Source organism: Thalassophryne amazonica, chromosome 15, assembly GCF_902500255.1.
Source record: "Thalassophryne amazonica chromosome 15, fThaAma1.1, whole genome shotgun sequence".
NCBI classification, from domain to species: Eukaryota; Metazoa; Chordata; class Actinopteri; order Batrachoidiformes; family Batrachoididae; genus Thalassophryne; species Thalassophryne amazonica.
This window is the reverse complement of record NC_047117.1, coordinates 7,083,965-7,104,540: the sequence shown is the minus strand read 5'-3', so window position 1 is coordinate 7,104,540 and position 20,576 is coordinate 7,083,965. Positions and strand designations below refer to the sequence as shown.

The window sequence follows — 20,576 nt, the reverse complement described above, 5'->3', positions numbered from 1 at the left end:
TGATGGCTGATACACTGACAAAAGTGAAACACAGTGCCTTCATTCAAAGTACTTACTTACATTGGTCTAATGGAAAATTGTGGTTTCCAGTTTAAATCTGCTGGAATCACTTTACAAAATCCTAAATATACTTTGTAAGAACTAAAAATGTAGCGGTAACAAATTACATCAATTGTTTTAAGTTGATCGAAAGTATCATTTTTTTTCAGTGTAAATAGGTGTCTCATAACCAAGGTGTCACACAAGAAACATCTCATGATGGGTAAAAAGCAAAGATCTCTCTCAAGTCTTCACAACCTTATTGTTGCAAAATATACTGATGGCGTTGGTTACAGAAGGATTTCTAAACTTCTGAATGTTCCCAGTGAGCACTGTTGGTGCCATAATCCAGAAGTGACAAGAACATCATTTCACCATAAACCAGCTCTGACTAGGTGCTCCTCACAAGATTTCTAACAGAGGAGTGAAAACAATGATCAGAAGAGTTGTCCAAGAGCCAAGGACCACAAAGACCTGGAATTAACAGGTACAACTGTTTCAAACACTAAGTAACACTAAGTGGAGTCTTGCATTCACCACGCAAGACTCCATTGCTGAAGAAAAAGCATGTTGGAGCTCATTTAAAGTTAAAGACCTCTTTGGAAAACCGGGAGCTTTGTGTCTTTCTTCGGTTGAAACTGCCGTTGCGTCAAGAAGGGCATGTGGCATAAAAGTTGTGCCAAGTCCCGGTGTGGATCTGTACTGGATTCACTGTGGTAACGCTGCACAAACAAAGGCAACTGGAAGAGCAATAACTACAGGGGTTCCGGCTATACCCAATACCCATATACACTCAACAAAAATATAAACGCAACACTTTTGGTTTTGCTCCCATTTTGTATGAGATGGACTCAAAGTGTTGTGTGTTGGGGGGGCGTGGCTGGATGTTTTGGTGTTCTTTTCTTTTCTTTGCTCTCCAGGTGGCATGAGGGCTGATTTGTCTGTGAAGAAGGTGCTGGCTGAAGAGTCTTCACCCTCATCAACATCATGGAAAGCACCTGTGATTGGTGCTCACGTGCAACCTGGACGACTTGCAGCTGAAGCAGATAATTGGATGGCGTTCTGCATTTAAGTCATGTGTGATTTGAGCAGAACTGCCGGGAACTCGACCTTGTGACGTTCGTTTGTGAGACGCTGAGGACCGCGCCTGGGTTTGACACATCAAGCCCGTGAAGCAGGGAGGGGTGAGGACACATGCTGTCAGCACACACTAAAGGTAATTAAGTGTTTAAGTAATTGTTGATAGTAACTTGGTGTTTTGTTACACAGTATACTGGAATTGTGAAGAGAATTGTGCAGTTTGCTTCTCACTGCTGTGGCGTGAAGGATAAGTGATCCTCCACTTGTTGTGAGAAGCTGCTCATTTGCATAAAGTAAAAAAAGGACACTGACCTGAGTGTGTTGCTGATAGCGTGTGTTTATTGGAAGATATAGTTGTATCTGTTGACTTACCTCATCTTCTCTTTGCTTCACAGAGAATCAGTTTGTCGTGTCCACCTGGGGGGTGTTTGGCGGTGGTAGGAAGTCCAGGAGCGCCGGCTTTAATCCTTGCGGGCGCTGGAGAGCGAGCCACGAATCACTCCACCAGAGGGACGTTGTTTTTATGTTTTTACACTTTTAAGCACAGGTGAATAATAAATAGTTTCTGTTTGGAACCGCTTTCTGGTTATTTTTAGCGCTGGGTCCTGTCTGACGCAGGTCCGCTCCTCAACCCGCGTCGACACATAACACAAAGATCTAAAACTTTTTCCACATACACAATATCACCATTTCTCTCAAATATTGTTCACAAACCAGTCTAAATCTGTGATAGTGAGCACTTCTCCTTTGCTGAGATAATCCATCCCACCTCACAGGTGTGCCATACCAAGATGCTGATTAGACACCATGATTAGTGCACAGGTGTGCCTTAGACTGGCCACAATAAAAGGCCACTCTGAAAGGTGCAGTTTTATCACACAGCACAATGCCACAGATGTCGCAAGATTTGAGGGAGTGTGCAATTGGCATGCTGACAGCAGGAATGTCAACAAGAGCTGTTGCTCGTGTATTGAATGTTCATTTCTCTACCATAAGCTGTCTCCAAAGTCGTTTCAGAGAATTTGGCAGTACATCCAACCAGCCTCACAACCGTAGACCACGTGTAACCACACCAGCCCAGGACCTCCACATCCAGCATGTTCACCTCCAAGATCGTCTGAGACCAGCCACTTGGACAGCTGCTGAAACAATCGGTTTGCATAACCAAAGAATTTCTGCACAAACTGTCAGAAACCGTCTCAGGGAAGCTCATCTGCATGCTCGTCGTCCTCATCGGGGTCTCGACCTGACTCCAGTTCGTCGTCGTAACCGACTTGAGTGGGCAAATGCTCACATTCACTGGCGTTTGGCACGTTGGAGAGGTGTTCTCTTCACGGATGATGCGAAGGAGATGTGTTGCACTGCATGAGGCAAATGGTGGTCACACCAGATACTGACTGGTATCCCCCCCCCCCCCCAATAAAACAAAACTGCACCTTTCAGAGTGGCCTTTTATTGTGGACAGTCTAAGGCACACCTGTGCACTAATCATGGTGTCTAATCAGCATCTTGGTGTGGCACACCTGTGAGGTGGGATGGATTATCTCAGCAAAGGAGAAGTGCTCACTATCACAGATTTCGACTGGTTTGTGAACAATATTTGAGGGAAATGGTGATATTGTGTATGTGGAAAAAGTTTTAGATCTTTGAGTTCATCTCATACAAAATTGGAGCAAAACCAAAAGTGTTGCATTTATACTTTTGTTGAGTATATGTACTTTTCAACAATTTGTACATTTGTATTTCTCAAACAGCTTAATTGTCAGGTGTAGAACCGTCAGTGACTTCATGATTGGGGAGGTGATGGGCTAGTGGTTAAGCGGTGGACTTGAGACCAAAAGATCCTTGGTTCAAATCCCAGCCTGACTGGAAAATCAGTAAGAGCCCTTGGGCAAGGTCCTTAATCGCCAAGTTGCTCCCGGTGTGTGGTGAGCGCCTTGCATGGCAGCACCCTGACATTGGGGTGAATGTGAGACATTATTGTAAAACGCTTTGAGCATCTGATGCAGATAAAAAAGCGCTATATAAATGCAGTGCATTTACCATTTTATTTACCATGATTAACTACTGCTCACAAAGCACAAACCTCCACCAGCACTAGTTTCCAATTCCACAAAATTTTAGCTTGGAAAAAATCTTCTGCTGCATTTACACATAACGACGACAAGTCACGAATGTCACGAAGTACACATTCTTGGCCGCTGTTCACGAATGTGATGATTCGGGGCAGAGGCGTCAGGTGTCCTCAGGAACTGCTGCAACCTGTTACCACACGTTACGATTAATGGCACGTGTTGCTGGAGAATTATCAGGAACCATTACGCACGGTCAAGAATAGTGTTCCGCGTTGTTGCGCGCCATTGCGCATAACAGCGCATCGTTAAGTTCTGTCACGTTGTGAATGAGGTGAATTGTCTCCACACACACACACCCATATTCATCCATCCGAATTCAGATCGCTCCAGTTTTTCAGAAGAACTTTGTGACTGCATGTTGGACTCTGTGCCATGGAGTGGTGCAGAGAGGAGGGAGAGGAGACGGACATAGCCAGATGTGTGGCTTCATGCAGCTCTCGTCTCGCGCATTTTCCCAAACATCAGGCACATGCAGTAGGTGGAACACCTGTAGGAGCACGCTTAAGAGCACTGAAATGAGACTTTTAGCCGACTTGGTGTCAGTAATCAAACTGAATGCGGTGAAGCAGGATTTAATTGTGCGCACGCTTCTTCCTCCGCCGGACTGGAGGAGGTGCAGAGATGTCGGGCTGCACGTGAGTCTCCTCTCGCTCCTCTGGTTGCTCAGACTCGTTCTCCTGCTCATCGGTTACAACAGCAGGTGGAACACCTGCAGGAGCGTCCTGAGGAGCTTCAGCAGGAACTGTGGAACGACATTTAGAGCCGAGTTTAATTGTGCGCACGTGACAGAAATCTGATTCGTCGTGGCGCCGCGTTACAAGTCGTGTCCAAACTTGACAGTTTCCATTGTGGAGTGTGAAGGTGTGAAGGATCACTACTCATCAAGACGGCTCAACACATTCAGTTGCGACCTCCACGACGTGAGACGAAATGAGGGTGGTGTGTGACATTCGTGGAAGATTTTTTGACAGGCAAAAACATGCTCCACGAATATCAAGAATATCACGCACCAACACGCACTATTAAGAAACCTATTCAGATGCGTTAAGTCACATTAAGAATGTCAGGAATGTGTCACGAATGACATAAGAATTACATTTGTAACATGTCTTGGTTATGTATAAACGCACGGTCAAAGTCCTGTTAGAAGTGACTATTCGGTCAAATGTCAGGAGGATATATTTAGTTCATGCACTTGAATCAGAGTTTTTTTGTGGTGTTGTCAGGTTTTTCATTTCAACTTTTTCTGTTTCTGAATTCTGTTTCAGATAATTTTCACAGAACTTTGGTTATCTCTGCTATGCAGAATTTGTCATTGCTTTTTGACACTTGGTTTCTGACTGATAACTGGAAGACAAACAGGCATAAAATTGGAACCTCCATCCAATTTTGGTGGTGTAGGTGAATCCGTAACAGAAAAATGAGAGTGATTGAGGCACTTTTGAGTGAGATATAATGCAAAATGTAAACCAAATGGGCTTTTCAATATTAAATTCAAATGTCCACAATCCGGATCAGATCTGGGTCAGACTTTGTCAGGTGATAGTGAGTGTCAGTCTGCACCTCATTGTCAAATATGAGAGTAATTGGGGCACGTTTAAGATATAATGTTTGTAATGTTAAATGTAAATGGCCACAAAATCTGTAATATGGATCAGATGGTATCCTATATGGATGGTATCCTCAGTAAAGGATACCATCCTACATAACTCTCTCAAATACAAAAGAAATTTGATCTTTTTTGACAGTTATTAATTTTGGAAAATTCGTTCAATGTTAAAGATAGGGATTTTTCCAATTTTCCAGGATTTTTCCTGACTTTGACCTTTACCTATGACCTTGAAATTTTAATCAGTTCTTGCCTATCAGGATATGAATCTTCGATAAACATTACATAATGATATGTTGTATGAAAATGTTTGGGCTCCAGGCTGTTCACAAACAGACAGACAAACAAACAAACAGGGGTGAAAACATTGTTACCTCCACCAATGAACGTTTTCATGACTATGGTTGCAAAAAGTCAACTTGTCCTTTAATTTTTGAGATTTTGGGTTAAAAAATGTTCATTGGAAAGGAATAAGGAGCAATTGTTTTTTTGTGTGTGTGTGTTAGACGAGTCCAATGGATATAAAACCACAAGGATGCTGGTTCCTAAAGATATTACCTAATACATGTGATCGGTTATTCCCCTCCTGGAGGCACGTCTGTCGTCTTAAACTGTTCAGTTTTGAATGTATTTAGGTTTTTACATTATAAAGATCATTCAAATTTACACAATTCGTAATTCCACTGTCATCAAAAATATTGGCAAAATATGAACTTTTATTTTTAAAAGTGCATTCTTGTGTTGCGTGTTGTCCTTTTTCTGCAAAATTTAGCAAAGTTTCAGTAAAAAGCAAACGTAAAATCCCAGCTATCCTCAGTGATGGCCGTCTGATGACAAATACGGTTTTCTTCCTTCAGTCTCGAGGTGCTCGTCTCTGTTGTGCTGTTTCTCTTGTGGATAGACGAGCGTTTGCGTGCACAGACGGGCCAACTCTGCGTACCTTTTTTCTGGGACACATACTTTGGAGTCGTCTGTCATCTGAGGATGTTTATACACTTTTTTGCTTGTTTAAAACTCTTCTGTCAGATTCCAGGAAGTGTCTGGTATCATGAACAGCCATCAGGTTTCTCCCAGCAGACATTTCTCATGCAGTAGCAGTCTGTGTCCTCTGAGGCTTGCAGGCATCAGAGTTCAGGGGCACCAGCTAGTGAAGGGGTACAGCATGCAGTGGACCGTCTTAAACCTGTGGAAGACACACACCAACTTTTAAACGTCAGCTGGTTGGAACACATTGGTGTTCTCCTTGATAAATTTTCATGAACACGTTGATTTATGAGCTAAAATACAATCGGAGCAGTTCTGCAGTCTAGGTAGACTGAATCTCAAAACCAGCAACATCAGTTGTACTGGTCCAGTTGCCATTAAACATGGTATGTGCATTACCCACAGTGACCCCAAGGAACTGATTTGGTTTTGGGTCAAAGGTCAAGGTCACTAGAGTGGAAAACTCTCGTGAGCCTAATAACTTTTTTTGAAACTGCCTGATTGTCCCCCAAAGTGCTGTGCGTGTGTGTTAGGTATATGGAACCCCAAGATGCCTATTGGCTTTGATTCAAAGGTCAAAGGTCAAGGTCATTGGAGTGTACGTTGCTTAAAAAAATCTTGTTAGTACAATAACATCTTTCCTATTTGCCGGCTGCCACCAAATGTGGTATGTGTGTGTCATGTATGTTGACCCCTTTTGGGTCAAAAGGTCAAATGTAAAGGTCACCGGAGAGTAACTTTGTAAAAATGGGAGCGCAATACCTTCTTTCCCAAAAGGCTAATTGTCACCAAACTTGGTATGTCTGTTCGGCATGGTGACCCCAAGAATCATATTAATTTGGGGGTCAAAGGTCAACCTCACATAGCTATACTTTGCAAAAGCCTTCTGTGGAAAAGCCTCACATGCCAAAGGTAAGTTTACCACGGTTTGCCCAGTGTGCTGTGCATTAGTACAGGCTATGTGCTTGTTTAATAAGCGAGTAAAAGATCAGAAGATGATCATTAGGATGCTCCAGGGTCAAACCAACATTAGCTGCCCCAGATTTGGACTTGGATGCCGTTCTGAGGGAGAATGAAGGTCCAACTCGTTCGGTTCCTGGTGTCCAGTCATTTAAAGTGAGCTGTAGACTGGAGGTGTTAAAAATGACTCGCTTTGAAGGTCTGGCTTTCATTTTTGATGCATAATGTGGCTGCTGCTGCTGGTGGTGTGAATGTTTGCTCTTTCGGTGTTTTCCGGTCGGCTGCACATTGGCTTAGGTCGTACGATGTGTTCTTGTTCCAGGAGTTCAAATACTGATGGTTTGTCAGGTGATAATTCTTGTCGTCACCACACATTTTTTCATGAGAGCAATGTTCTTTCTTATGCTTGATGCTGCACACATCTGATGTTCAAGCTGATCACACAACGTACAAATCTGCAAACATGAGGGGAGACACATCCCTCTCATTTATGTTCAAAAAGAGGCCATCAAGGCTGTTAAACCCAACCAAACTTATTTTTTGGCGTGTGAACTGATGACATGCTCGTTTTCAGGCTGCAGCCATGTTGACTGTAACTGTGGGTGACACTAGTGGATGGAAACAAATGGAAAGCACTCGCTGCAGAGCGTGTGTGGTGAAATGTTCTTCCAGCTGGTGATGAGGACGCCTGGGAGAGACAAACACGTCGGTTGTTACATCAAATTGCTCTTATCTTTGAGTAAACATGACGACATGCAGAAGCAGAGCTCCAAAGTCTCCTCCGCGGTGTTGTCAGGATGCTCTAAAAGCAAAGACACCAATCGTCTATCCATCTATCATCTACAGCCGCTTTGTTCTGCTGATTGCTGAAGGAGGCTGGACACGCGTGTGGCCGGTCCCAATGCCCAAAACACTCCAACAGCCATTTTTGGGAATTGTACCTCAAAATGTAATGCACACTACTGCAGGCCGGACACACATCCTTCAGTCACATCTAAAGGCCTTAAAGTTCGATGAAATTTACTTGTATTAACAAGAACTGCAACAATTAATGAATCTTCTTAAATGTAAATATTTTTTTGTGATTTCATTACTAGTGTCTTTCTTCCTCACAGAGACACGTGAGGACACCACTGCACTCGAAAAATATTCCACTGCTCAACTTAAAAAAATGAATGTGACCATTTCCGTGTATCTATTTTAACTAATTCCACCTCAGTCATGACTGAGTATATCTATTTTAACTAATTCCACCTCAGTCATGACTGAGTAAACACCATCAGACTTTTATAGTCAGACCACCCAGCAAAACATTTAGTTAACTGGTTTATTGCAGTTGATTTGCTTTGTCCTCTACAAGGTCAATTAAACTGAACCAATGTCAATAAAAGATTCTGCTCAGAAATGTCCATGCAAACTGTTACCTTAATTTTTTTATATTACCATTGATTTTTTTGTTGTTGTTGTTGTTCATTTCACTTATGTTAGAATACATTATGTTGCAATTCCAGTTTTACATTTATTTTAAAACCATTGTCACACAACACATGTCCAACTGCATTGTTTGTTTTGTTTGTTTGTTTTTTATTATTGTGAACAATTTTGTGCCAACATCTTGCAAGTTATCAACTTACTAAAATGTGAACATGCAAAAAAATACTAACTAAAAATAATCATAAATAAGTAAATCATGCTACAAACTAAACCTATGAGACATTTTTAGAGTGTGGATTTGGGAAATACTGAATGATATTTTTTGATATTTTACAGACAAAACAAGGAGTCACACAAACCTGGATGGGTCGTCTTCTGTGGAGAAGCTTCCTTTCACCTCAATGCTGTTCATCTTGTTCTCAAAGATCCCGTAGCTTAGAGTCACCTGCAGAAAACGTATACAACAGTGAGCGAGTGCGACAGCATTTCACCTCTCTTATCATGTTCCTCCGTTTTTCTGTTCTTGACAATCTGGACACATTTCCACACAATAAAATCACTTTTCTTTGTATATCACAAGAGTTAAATTTATTGAGGTTTTAGTTCTGTTCTGCATATTTTCCATGACCAAAGACACACCCACGACCTTGTTTGTGCCTCCTAGTGTTTGTGCGTCTGTGCCGACCTGGTACGGGAGGTTTCTCTGGCTGATCAGCAGCAGGTTTTCCAGGTGAGAGTGGAATAAAGGACAATGAACCATGGAGATTCCCAGTCTCTTCTCCACGATGAAGCCCACTGTGCAGTCATCAGGCAGGCGAATCTTTGCTGATGTCTGCTCAAAGCGAGAGCCCCTGAAACACAGAACACAGATGCTACAGCTTGCATCCACGGCTAATATACACCAAGAAGACTGACTGTTTCAAAAACTGTCTAAATGTCCCAATGAGGACACCTTACTGAGCCCAGGGAGCCATCTTCTCAGCCAGCCGCCGACTCAGACAGAATCCAGCTCCTCCTGTAGCAAACCAGAACCGTACTACCCTCTGCGAGAGAGAGAGAGAGAGAGAAGAAGAAGAAGTTGGTGAGGAAAAGTCTATTGACAGCATAGTGTTGGGAAAGTGTAGTGACACGGACCCACAACAGGGGGCGCAAATGAACGGTCAATAGATGAGCCAAAATATAACAATTTAATGTTGTGAATGTGCACAACGAACATACAGACAATCTCAGAATATGATTACAGTCAATACACAAAGGTGACGTGTGGGCAGGCTCGAGGATAGAAGACGTCTGTCCCAAGAAGAGCCGGAACTACACGATTTCCGCCGCCCCAGAACCTGGTGAATACTGGAGCCGCCAAGTCCCGAATTCCCAGGTGATCACCGTCCCCGACTGTCGGATCTGGTACTGCTGGCGAAGAACAAAGACAGTCAAGTGTGGGTGTGTGTACACCCAGTAACAACAACGGTGGGAATGCCACCTCCACCTCTCACTCAATAACTTGCAGAGTACTGTGGATTCCTCAGGGGAAAAGAGTGCCTTCAGCGCTCTCACAGCTTCCACCGACGGAGGAACTGGTACTCCTGCAAACACTCACAATATACAAATATTACAATTACAAAACGGCTGAGGATATTACCTCCAATGAAGTATGATATCTCGGCAACGAGGTGGAGATGACGTCTGGTCTTTATGGAGTGAGATGATGTTGAGTAGATGGGTGACAGCTGTCAAGAGGTAATGAGCGACAGCTGTCACCCCCGGCTGTGTCCATGGCGGCAGCGCCCTCTCGTGCCTGAAGCCTGTACTTCAGGCAGGGCGCCCTCTGGTGGTGGGCCAGCAGTACCTCCTCTTCTGGCGGCCCACACAACACATAGTCCATGACAATAGACTATGCTGTGATCATTGTGGAATCAGTGGATACCCAGATTACAGCACGTGAGAAGCTAAGTTAAGATTGGAGTGTTCCGGGTGTAACATTGTCCTGGATCAAGACTAAGATTCAGGATTTCCATAACTTCCTGGACTCAACCATCAGAAGTGCATCTGTATGCAGTGAAAGTGTCAAACTTATTGAGAGATTCTGTTATCTCATTAGTGATATTCGTGTTCCTGGGTCCTTGGCCTTGACATCACGTAGTTGCTAAACTCAGTCTTTAGGTGCTTCCTGCCTTAATGGTTGTGACACTTGGATGCGAACCGGTAACCAAAGGCAGCGACTGGATGTCTTTGGTACCAGGATCCTTGGGTGCCACTGGAAAGAATTTGTGTCAGATGGTTTGTTCGATAGGCTCGGATGAGAAGCGGCTTTTGCATTGTGAAGAAATGCCAGCTACAACATTTTGGACATGCTGACTGTGTTGGGAAGGTGTCGTAGCACGGACCCACAACAGGGGGCGCAAATGAACGGACAATGAATAAGCCAAAAAGTAACAATTTAATGTTGTGACAACACACAACTAAATACACAAAATTTGTAAAGTCAATTAACACCAGGTGACGTGTGAGCAGGCTCGAAGATAGAAGACCCCCGACGGGAGAGAAGCCGCGTCCCACACGGCTTCCACCACCAACGGTCTGAAGAACACTGGAGCCGCCAAGTCCCGAGTCCCCAGGTGGCCTCTGTCTTCGGCTGTCGACCCTGGTACTGCTGGCAGAAAACAAAGACAAGATGAATGAGTGTGAGTCCGCACACTCAGTAATCCACAGTCTGCACTCAGTTAGGAGGGAGCACCTCCACCTCCAATCACACACTCGTGCAGCTCCTGTTTAAACCACTTATCTGGTTTGGGGTGTGAGGTGAAGTCATCGCTGTCACACCAGACGCCAATCCCACAGATAAGGACAAACACCACAGGATAACGGCTGCAAAAGAAGTTCAGATTATCACTCAACGATATGAGTCAGCAGAGACAATTACCTCTTTGGTAGTCGATTTCTCGGCGAGGAGGTGGAGTTGCAGTCCGTTCTTTATGGTGATGATGATGATGATGAACGAGTGACAGCTGGTGCTGAGGATGAGTGACAGCTGTCACCTCTTCTGGGTCTGGCGCCCTCTCATGCTTGGAGCCCGCACTCCAAGCAGGGCACCCTCTGGTGGTGGTGGGCCAGCAGTACCTCCTCTTCAGCGGCCCACATAACAGGACCCCCCCCTCAACGGGCGCCTCCTGGCGTCCGACCAGGCTTGTCTGGATGTCTCTTGTAAAAATTGGCCAGGAGGGCCGGGTCCAGGATGAAGCTCCTCTTCACCCAGGAGCGTTCTTCAGGTCCATACCCCTCCCAGTCCACCAGATATTGGAACCCCCGGCCCTTACGATGGACGTCCAGGAGCCTGCGGACTGTCCAAGCAGGCTCCCCGTCAATGAGCCGGGCAGGAGGCGGCGTAGGTCCCGGAGCACAGAGGGGCGAGGTGTGGTGTGGTTTGAGACGGGACACATGAAACACAGGGTGGATCCGCAGTGAAGCTGGGAGTTGGAACTTCACTGCGGCCGGGTTGATGATCTTGAGGATTCTAAAGGGTCCAATGAATCTGTCCTTCAGTTTTGGGGAGTCCACACGGAGAGGGATGTCCTTAGTCGAGAGCCACACCTCCTGCCCGGGCTGGTATGTGGGGGCCGGGGAACGCCGGCGGTCCGCATGGGTCTTGGCCCTCGTCCGGGCCTTTAACAGGGCAGAGCGGGCGGTCCGCCACACCCGGCGGCACCTCCTGAGGTGGGCCTGGACCGAGGGCACACCGACCTCTCCCTCCACCAGCGGGAACAATGGGGGCTGGTACCCCAAACATGCCTCAAAAGGGGAGAGGCCGGCAGCAGACGAGACTTGGCTGTTATGGGCATACTCGATCCAGGCCAGATGGTGACTCCAGGCCGCCGGGTGCGCAGAGGTGACGCAGCGAAGGGCCTGTTCCAACTCCTGGTTAGCCCGCTCTGCCTGGCCGTTTGACTGGGGGTGGTACCCGGACGAGAGACTCACGGTGGCCCCCAGCTCCTTACAGAAACTCTTCCAAACCTGCGAAGAGAACTGGGGACCACGATCCAATACAATGTCCGATGGTATCCCATGCAGCCGCATGACGTGGCGGACCAGGAGGTCTGCCGTCTTCTGGGCCGTCGGGAGCTTCGGGAGGGCCACGAAGTGGGCCGCCTTGGAGAACCGGTCCACTATCGTGAGAATGATGGTGTTGCCCTGGGACGGCGGGAGGCCCGTGATGAAGTCCAGGCCGATGTGAGACCAGGGGCGGTGAGGCACCGGCAGGGGTTGGAGGAGTCCCGAGGTCCTCCGATGGTCTGCCTTGCCCCTGGCGCAGATGGTACAGGCCTGGACATAGTCCCGAACGTCGGTTTCCAGGGACGCCCACCAGAAGCGCTGCTGGACCACTGCCACGGTCCTACACACTCCGGGATGACAGGAGAGCTTGGATCCATGACAGATGTCCAATACGGCAGCTCTTGCCTCTGGTGGGACGTACATTCTGTTCTTGGGGCCGGTCCCCGGGTCCGGGCTCCTTGCCAGGGCCTCCCGGACGGTCTTCTCCACGTCCCAGGTGAGGGAGGCCATGACAGTGGACTCGGGGATGATGGTCTCGGTGGGGTTCAACAGCCCCGCCTTGGCTTCTTCTTCATGCACCCGGGACAATGCATCCGATTTTTGGTTTTTGGTCCCGGGGCGGTACGTGATCCGGAAGTCAAAGCGCCCGAAGAACAGAGACCAGCGGGCTTGCCTGGGGTTCAGCCGCTTGGCGGTCCGGATGTACTCCAGGTTCCGATGGTCCGTGAAAACCGTGAAAGGCAACGACGCCCCCTCCAGCAGGTGTCTCCACTCTTCAAGAGCCTCCTTCACTGCGAGGAGCTCCCGATTGCCAACGTCATAGTTCCGTTCAGCTGGGGTCAACCTGCGGGAAAAATAGGCACAAGGATGGAGAACCTTATCAGCCTCCACGCTCTGGGACAGCACGGCTCCTATCCCTGAGTCAGAGGCGTCCACTTCCACTATGTACTGGCGATCAGGATCAGGCTGCACCAGAACTGGTGCAGTCGAGAACCGGCGTTTCAACTCCTGGAACGCAGCTTCGCACCGATCCGACCAGGTGAAGGGGACCTTGGTGGAGGTCAGGGCAGTCAGGGGGCTAACTACCTGACTGTAGCCTTTAATGAACCTCCTGTAGAAATTTGCAAAGCCGAGGAACTGCTGCAATTTCCTGTGGCTTGTTGGTTGGGGCCAATCTCTCACCGCCGCAACCTTGGCCGGATCAGGGGCGACGGAGTTGGAGGAGATGATGAACCCCAAGAAGGACAAAGAAGTGCGGTGGAACTCGCACTTCTCGCCCTTCACAAACAGCCGGTTCTCCAACAACCGCTGTAGGACCTGACATACATGCTGGACATGGGTCTCAGGGTCCGGAGAAAAGATGAGTATATCGTCCAGATATACGAAGACAAACCGATGCAGGAAGTCCCGCAAGATGTCCTTTACCAAAGCTTGGAATGTCGCGGGGGCGTTAGTGAGGCCGAACGGCATGACCAGGTACTCAAAGTGACCTAACGGGGTGTTAAATGCCGTCTTCCATTCGTCTCCCTTCCGGATCCGAACCAGGTGGTACGCGTTTCTAAGATCCAATTTTGTGAAAATTTGGGCTCCATGCAGGGGCGTGAACACTGAATCCAACAGAGGTAACGGGTATCGGTTGCGAACCGTGATCTCGTTCAGCCCTCTGTAATCAATGCATGGACGGAGTCCGCCGTCCTTTTTGCCCACAAAAAAGAAACCAGCACCCATCGGGGAGGTAGAGTTCCGGATCAGCCCGGCAGCTAAAGAGTCCCGGATGTAGGTCTCCATTGATTCGCGTTCCGGACATGAGAGGTTGTACAACCTACTGGACGGGTACTCAGTGCTCGGGACCAAATCGATGGCACAATCGTATGGTTGGTGGGGGGGAAGAGTGAGCGCCAGATCTTTGCTGAAGACGTCAGCAAGATCGTGGTACTCCTTTGGCACCGCCGATAGATTGGGGGGGACTTTAACCTCCTCATTAGCTGTCGTGCCGGGAGGAACCGAGAATCCTAAACACTCCCGGTGGCAGGTTTCGCTCCACTGCGTCACAACCCCGGATGGCCAATCTATCCGGGGATTGTGCTTCACCATCCATGGAAATCCCAAAATCACTCGGGAGGTAGAAGGTGTTACATGGAACACGATCTCCTCCCTGTGATTTCCAGACACAACCAAGGTCACAGGCTGTGTCTGATGTGTGATTAACGGAAGCAGGGTGCCATCTAGTGCTCGCACCTGCAATGGTGCCGGCAGAGCCACCAGGGGGAGCCCTACTTCCTTTGCCCATCTGCTATCCAGCAGATTCCCTTCCGACCCCGTGTCTACCAGTGCTGGGGCGTGAAGGGTTAAATCCCCACAAAGGATCGTTACTGGGATTCGTGCAGATTTGCGGGGTTTCCCCGCGTGCGTGTTATGGCCCACCCTTAGCCCAGTTTCTAAGGACGGGCGTTGTAGTTTGACCGTTTGGGGCAGTCCTTCTGCATGTGCTCACAAGAGCCGCAGACAAAACACTCCCCACGGGCCAGCCTCCTTTGTCTGATGTTTGTCTTAACTTTGGCCCTGCTCGTGTCCATAGCCTCCTCAGCAGGGGGAGCTGTAGCCACACGGAGCTCTCTGGCAGTGAAGCGTGGGGACGACGTCACCTTTTCGGAACCGGAAGGGGGAGGGACGGCTCGTGCCCGGTCACGCCCCCCGGCCTGCTCCCGACGATGCTCATTTAAATGGTTGTCTAAGCGTATAACCAAATCAACAAGCCCGTCAAAATCCCGCGGTTCCTCCTTAGCCAGCAGGTGCTCCTTCAAGACCGGAGACAGTCCATTTACGAAGGCGGCGTGGAGCGCAACGTTATTCCAGCCGGACCTCGCTGCCGCGATGCGGAAGTCGACTGCATACTCGGCTGCGCTGCGACGCCCCTGTCTCATTGACAGCAGCACGCTCGAAGCGGTCTCGCCTCTGTTGGGATGGTCAAACACTTGTACAAACCCAGCATAAGCCGTAGCCCAGGCGTGCCTCTCCTCGAAGCAGATTAATAACATAAGCCACCCTGGTGTCTGACTCGTACATGACAGGACGCTGTGAAAAGACGAGCGAACACTGCATGAGGAAGTCTGCGCACGTCTCAACACAGCCCCCGTACGGTTCCAGAGGGCTTATGTATGCTTCAGGGGACGGTGGGGGGGTCGTTGAACGACCAGTGGAACGTCTGTTACGGGCCCAGGACCAGCAAGAGGAGTGGCTGCAGCAGCGCCCTGATCGCGCGCTTCCACCCTGGCGGTGAGAGCCTCCACCCTCCAGTTAAGGAGAACATTCTTGTTGTGTGGGCCGCTGAAGAGGAGGTACTGCTGGCCCACCACCACCAGAGGGCGCCCTGCCTGGAGTGCGGGCTCCAGGCACCAGAGGGCGCCGCCGCCTCACGGGAGCAGCCTCGGTGACAGCTGTCACCCATCACCTGAGACAGCTGACGGCAATCATCAGTGGGGTATATCAGCAGGACGGCATCTCCACCTCATTGCCGAGATATCGTTCTACCTGGAAGGTAATATTCTCAGCTGACTGCTTGACAGTAACCTTTTGTGACTTTTGTGAGTGATAACAGACCTTTTTTTCCAACGAGAGGTGGAGGTAGCTTTCCTGCCGTGTGGATTACTGGGTGCAAACGCGGCCACCTTTAATTGTGTTTTTGTTCCTCGCCAGCAGTACCAGGTCCGACACGCGGAGGCAGTGGCCACCTGGGAGTTCGGGACTTGGCGGCTCCAGTATACCCGGGGTCCTGTGGCGGAGGAAGCCGTGTGGTACCGGTCTTACCTTGGAGAGGCGTCTCCTATCTTCGAGCCTGCCCACACGACACTTTTGTAAATTGACTGTTGTCCATTTCTGTGATTGGTTGTATTCGTTGTGCACATTCACAACAGTAAAGCGTTGTTATTTGACTTACTCCATTGTCCGTTCATTTGCGCCCCCTGTTGTGGGTCCGTGTTCCTACACTTTCCCAACAATTCTGCTCGGTCACTAAATCTAGCCAAGCCGTGAAGGCGGTTAAGATCTGCTGCAGCTCACTCAACACGCCTCCCGCTGACGCCTGCGCTCCTGGCTCTTCCATTGGCCGTTCAAGCTCGGGTTGACGCCCCTCGGAATCCATGACGAATGGCCGAGAAATCCTGTTGGGAAGGTGTCGTAGCACGGACCCACAACAGGGGGCGCAAATGAACGGACAATGAATAAGCCAAAAAGTAACAATTTAATGTTGTGACAACACACAACTAAATACACAAAATTTGTAAAGTCAATTAACACCAGGTGACATGTGGGCAGGCTCGAAGATAGAAGACCCCCGACGGGAGAGAAGCCGCGTCCCACACGGCTTCCACCACCAACGGTCTGAAGAACACCGGAGCCGCCAAGTCCCGAGTCCCCAGGTGGCCACTGTCTTCGGCTGTCGACCCTGGTACTGCTGGCAGAAAACAAAGACAAGATGAATGAGTGTGAGTCCGCACACTCAGTAATCCACAGTCTGCACTCAGTTAGGAGGGAGCACCTCCACCTCCAATCACACACTCGTGCAGCTCCTGTTTAAACCACTTATCTGGTTTGGGGTGTGAGGCGAAGCCATCGCTGTCACACCAAACGCCAATCCCACAGATAAGGACAAACACCACAGGATAACGGCTGCAAAAGAAGTTCAGATTATCACTCAACGATATGAGTCAACAGAGACAATTACCTCTTCGGTAGTCGATTTCTCGGCGAGGAGGTGGAGTTGTAGTCCGGTCTTTATGGTGATGATGATGATGATGAACGAGTGACAGCTGGTGCTGAGGATGAGTGACAGCTGTCACTTCTTCTGGGTCTGGTGCCCTCTCGTGCTTGGAGCCCGCACTCCAAGCAGGGCGCCCTCTGGTGGTGGTGGGCCAGCAGTACCTCCTCTTCAGCGGCCCACATAACAGACTGTGCATGATCCAGCATGCAGGTGCCTCAGTGTTAAGGACCCCAGTGTAACTCGCCGGTATGTCCCACTCTGGGCACAAACCCACAACCTCCAGGATGAGAGGCAGAGGCACTCTATCCATGAGGTTAAAACCTTTGGGCCCTAGTGTCTGTCACTAGAGCATCTTCTGGCCTTAGGGAGTGAGGTTTAATAACTTGTTCTGCAGAGCTTCACCTGCAGGCCTCTGTTACACCAGCAGCTGAAGAAGACCAAGGACACGCCCACGTTTCACCTGGCTTCAACAGATACCTGTGGAGATGGACCATTTTTCTGCTTTGATGATTGCCATCTAGGACCCACGGCAGATCCAAGGTGTAGTTGAATACAACATTATCTGATTTGAGTAATAATTCCAAGATTCCAAGAGCAATCGGAGATTTCTGACATCCACCAAGGGTTGATGAGGACTCAAAATAAAGGATATGTGATTTCACATCGTGACCTGGAATTTACCTGGATCCAGATTCCACAACACAATGCAATAATTGCATACTGATCCAGAATGTTCCGACTGATCAAAATGTTGCAATCTAATATTTAATTCACAAGCTGAAACAAAATAGTGTCCTCCTGATCTTGGTTTTACATCATGATGTCGTATTTGTGAAGTTGTTCTGATGTAATCCTTAAAAGTCTACAAAGTGAAATCCTGATCTAGAATCCGGATCCGAATCCACATCACCTTCAAAATTGAATGGTCTTCCCAGGCCAAACACCAATGCGTGGTGAAAATTTGGTGACGATCCATGAAGCAGTTTTGACATAATCCTCAAAAACAAAGTGAAGTGTACAAATTGAAATCCAATCCAGAATCTGAATCCAGATCACCTCCAAAATTTAATGGAGTCTTCCATAGTCTAATAGCTATCTGTGGTGCAAAGTTCGTCAAAATCTGTGCAGTAGTTTTGACGTGATCTTTCTAACAGACAGACAAACAGGCAAATAAATAAACACTGATGATTTCATACGTCCTTGGCGGGCGTAATAACTTTACAAATACGTGTGTAGTCGTGTGTATTTCTGTGTATGCTGAATTGATGTCATAAAAGAGTCATTTGTATTGGCTTTTTTAAAAGTTGTACCAACAAATACTTTATTACATTGCAGAAATATAAAAGCACCAAACAGATAAGACAATAAAAAAGCCAGCAGAGTTCCTCTGTCACTAAGTAATGAAGTGTATGACTATTTTTCCTCTCGTTTCCCTTCGGGCCTTGGGTATGGATCGCTCTGTGTTTTCCAAAGCAGGCAGCTGTATGAACGGCATGTCTTTATCTGCTAACTGCCGGCCATTCCTCACACAGATGCTGTGCCATTTTATGTGCCGCGGTGGAAATGGATTGTTTAAAGGAGTGAAAAAAACAACTTCTGCTCATTTCAGTGGTAGTCAGAGCACTCAGATGATTAACAGGGAGGCCGAGCTGTAATTACAGAACAAATTAACCTTTAGTGTACTCCTTTCTCCATACCCTTCATTTCATTACTTTTTTTACCCTGAAGGATTCATTTCCTTTCTTCTAATTTGTCTTTGTTTGTTGTATTTTTACCCTTTAATTCATTTCCTCCAGTGTTGGGGTTTTGTGTTTTCCAATCATTTTTTTTTCTCATTTCTTTTATATTTTGTGTTGCTTTCTCTGCTTCATCTTCATTTTCTTTTATTACTCGTTGTTTCCTTCACACTTTCCTACTTTCTTAATTTGCTTTCATCTCCTCTCGTTCTGCAGACTGTCACTGGGTGGGAACGCCGGCCGTCCTCCAACCGTCAACTCTGGGGAAAGAATCGTTCAGCCCGTTTCCACGGCAGGAACTCGTGGGACATTTTAGGGAGTCTGATATATTGCACGTGTATTCACTGCAGGGACCACGCCGAAAGGTGATTTTCCCGCCTTGTTTCCACATTGCATATGCGTACGTAGCCTTGACGGCCATTTACACGAACACCAGCTGAGGTGGTTCAGGCATCTGGTGAGGAGGCTCCCTGGCCGTCTCCCTCAGGAGGTCTTCCAGGCACGTCCAACTGGGAGGAGGTCCCAGGAAGACCCAGGACATGCTGGAGGGATTATATTTCCCAGCTGGTTTGGGAATGCCTCGGAATCCCCAGAAAGAGATACGAGATTTACCTGAGGATAGGGAAGTGTGGAATAAGCTGTGTGGTCTGCTGCCACCTCGACCCGGTGTCGACCCAGAGACCGAACGGCTCCCCATAAAAATCGTTCCGCCCTGCCTTCACTGCGCATGCGTCATTTCGGAGCGTCAGCTGTGATCCACTGATTATCACCTCGTTTCTGCTTCAAAGTGCCTCCAGTCATCATTTATCTCAGCCACAGATATCTGAAGCTTTGGTACAACAATCATTTCCACATAAATTCAGCATTATTTCATCTTAAAAGACGGCAGACGGATCAGAACGCCACAGCAGCACAACAGACAGCTGCTGTCCCACGTCACTTCGGTGCGTGAGTAGCGAAATGAGTTGATTTTCATCTTGTTTCTGCTTAAAACAGCCTCATTTCTGCTTAAAACTGCCTTTAGAATCATTTAAGAGGTTTTACTTTGTCATCTGATGGTTAATAATCACATTATTCCCTTTGATCGCTTTGAGTGTAGAGAGTCAGTCTCAGATACGTCGCTGTGGTCCCAAATGATGCACGTGCAGTGAAGGCAGCACGGACCAATTTTTAGGGGGGACCGTTCGGTCTGCGATACCAGGGTCTGGATAAGCGGTAGACAATGAATGAATGCTGCAGAAGCCCCTCTGTTGTCCGACATAGAGCAATGCTCCAACATCCCCCTTTTTGTTATTGTTGTTTTTGTTTGTTTTTTTTTTGGGGGGGGGGGGGGGGTTGATGTGAAATTTGCCTTGAGTGGGTTGAAAAATGTAACTTTTGCTGTGGTTTTTGGAGCAACTGTGTGCCTGGAAGCTAGCTTTGGATTGCTAACACACTAGCGCCTTCATTTCAGTTGGCCGACATTTGACATTTAAAGTGTTGCCAGAGAAGTAAAAAGAAAGTAGTTTTGTCACAGATTGTGAATATATGTTGTTGTTGTTGTTTTTTGTTGTTGTTGTTTTTTTTGTTTGGTTTTTTTTTTTGCAGAATTAAGAGGCCAATTTTTGTTTTTGTCTTTACAGTGTTCTTTGCACATATTCCACACAACTGGATGAGATAAAAAATGACAAACAAGTCCATCCTGGTTGCTGCAGTCTCCATAATGAAAGGCATTTCTTTGCGTTGACTCGATGGAATATTGCAGATATTACAGGCACAGCCCATGTGCTATGTGGAAATGAAGTGTGACAAGT

At 47.6% G+C, this 20,576-nt stretch overlaps 1 protein-coding gene across 1 annotated transcript in view; it reads right to left on the bottom strand.

Annotated features, from left to right (window-relative positions):
* Positions 1–5,813: 5,813 nt before the first annotated feature.
* Positions 5,814–20,576, bottom strand: part of mfng (MFNG O-fucosylpeptide 3-beta-N-acetylglucosaminyltransferase) — a 33,508-nt gene continuing 18,745 nt past the window's right edge. The window contains exons 5-8 of the mRNA XM_034188350.1: positions 9,199–9,284; positions 8,927–9,092; positions 8,601–8,686; positions 5,814–6,046 (exon numbers count right to left, since the gene is read on the bottom strand). Coding sequence (XP_034044241.1) covers positions 5,995–6,046; positions 8,601–8,686; positions 8,927–9,092; positions 9,199–9,284 — 390 coding nt within the window. The 3' untranslated portion in view covers positions 5,814–5,994. The remainder of the gene's footprint in view (positions 6,047–8,600; positions 8,687–8,926; positions 9,093–9,198; positions 9,285–20,576) is intronic.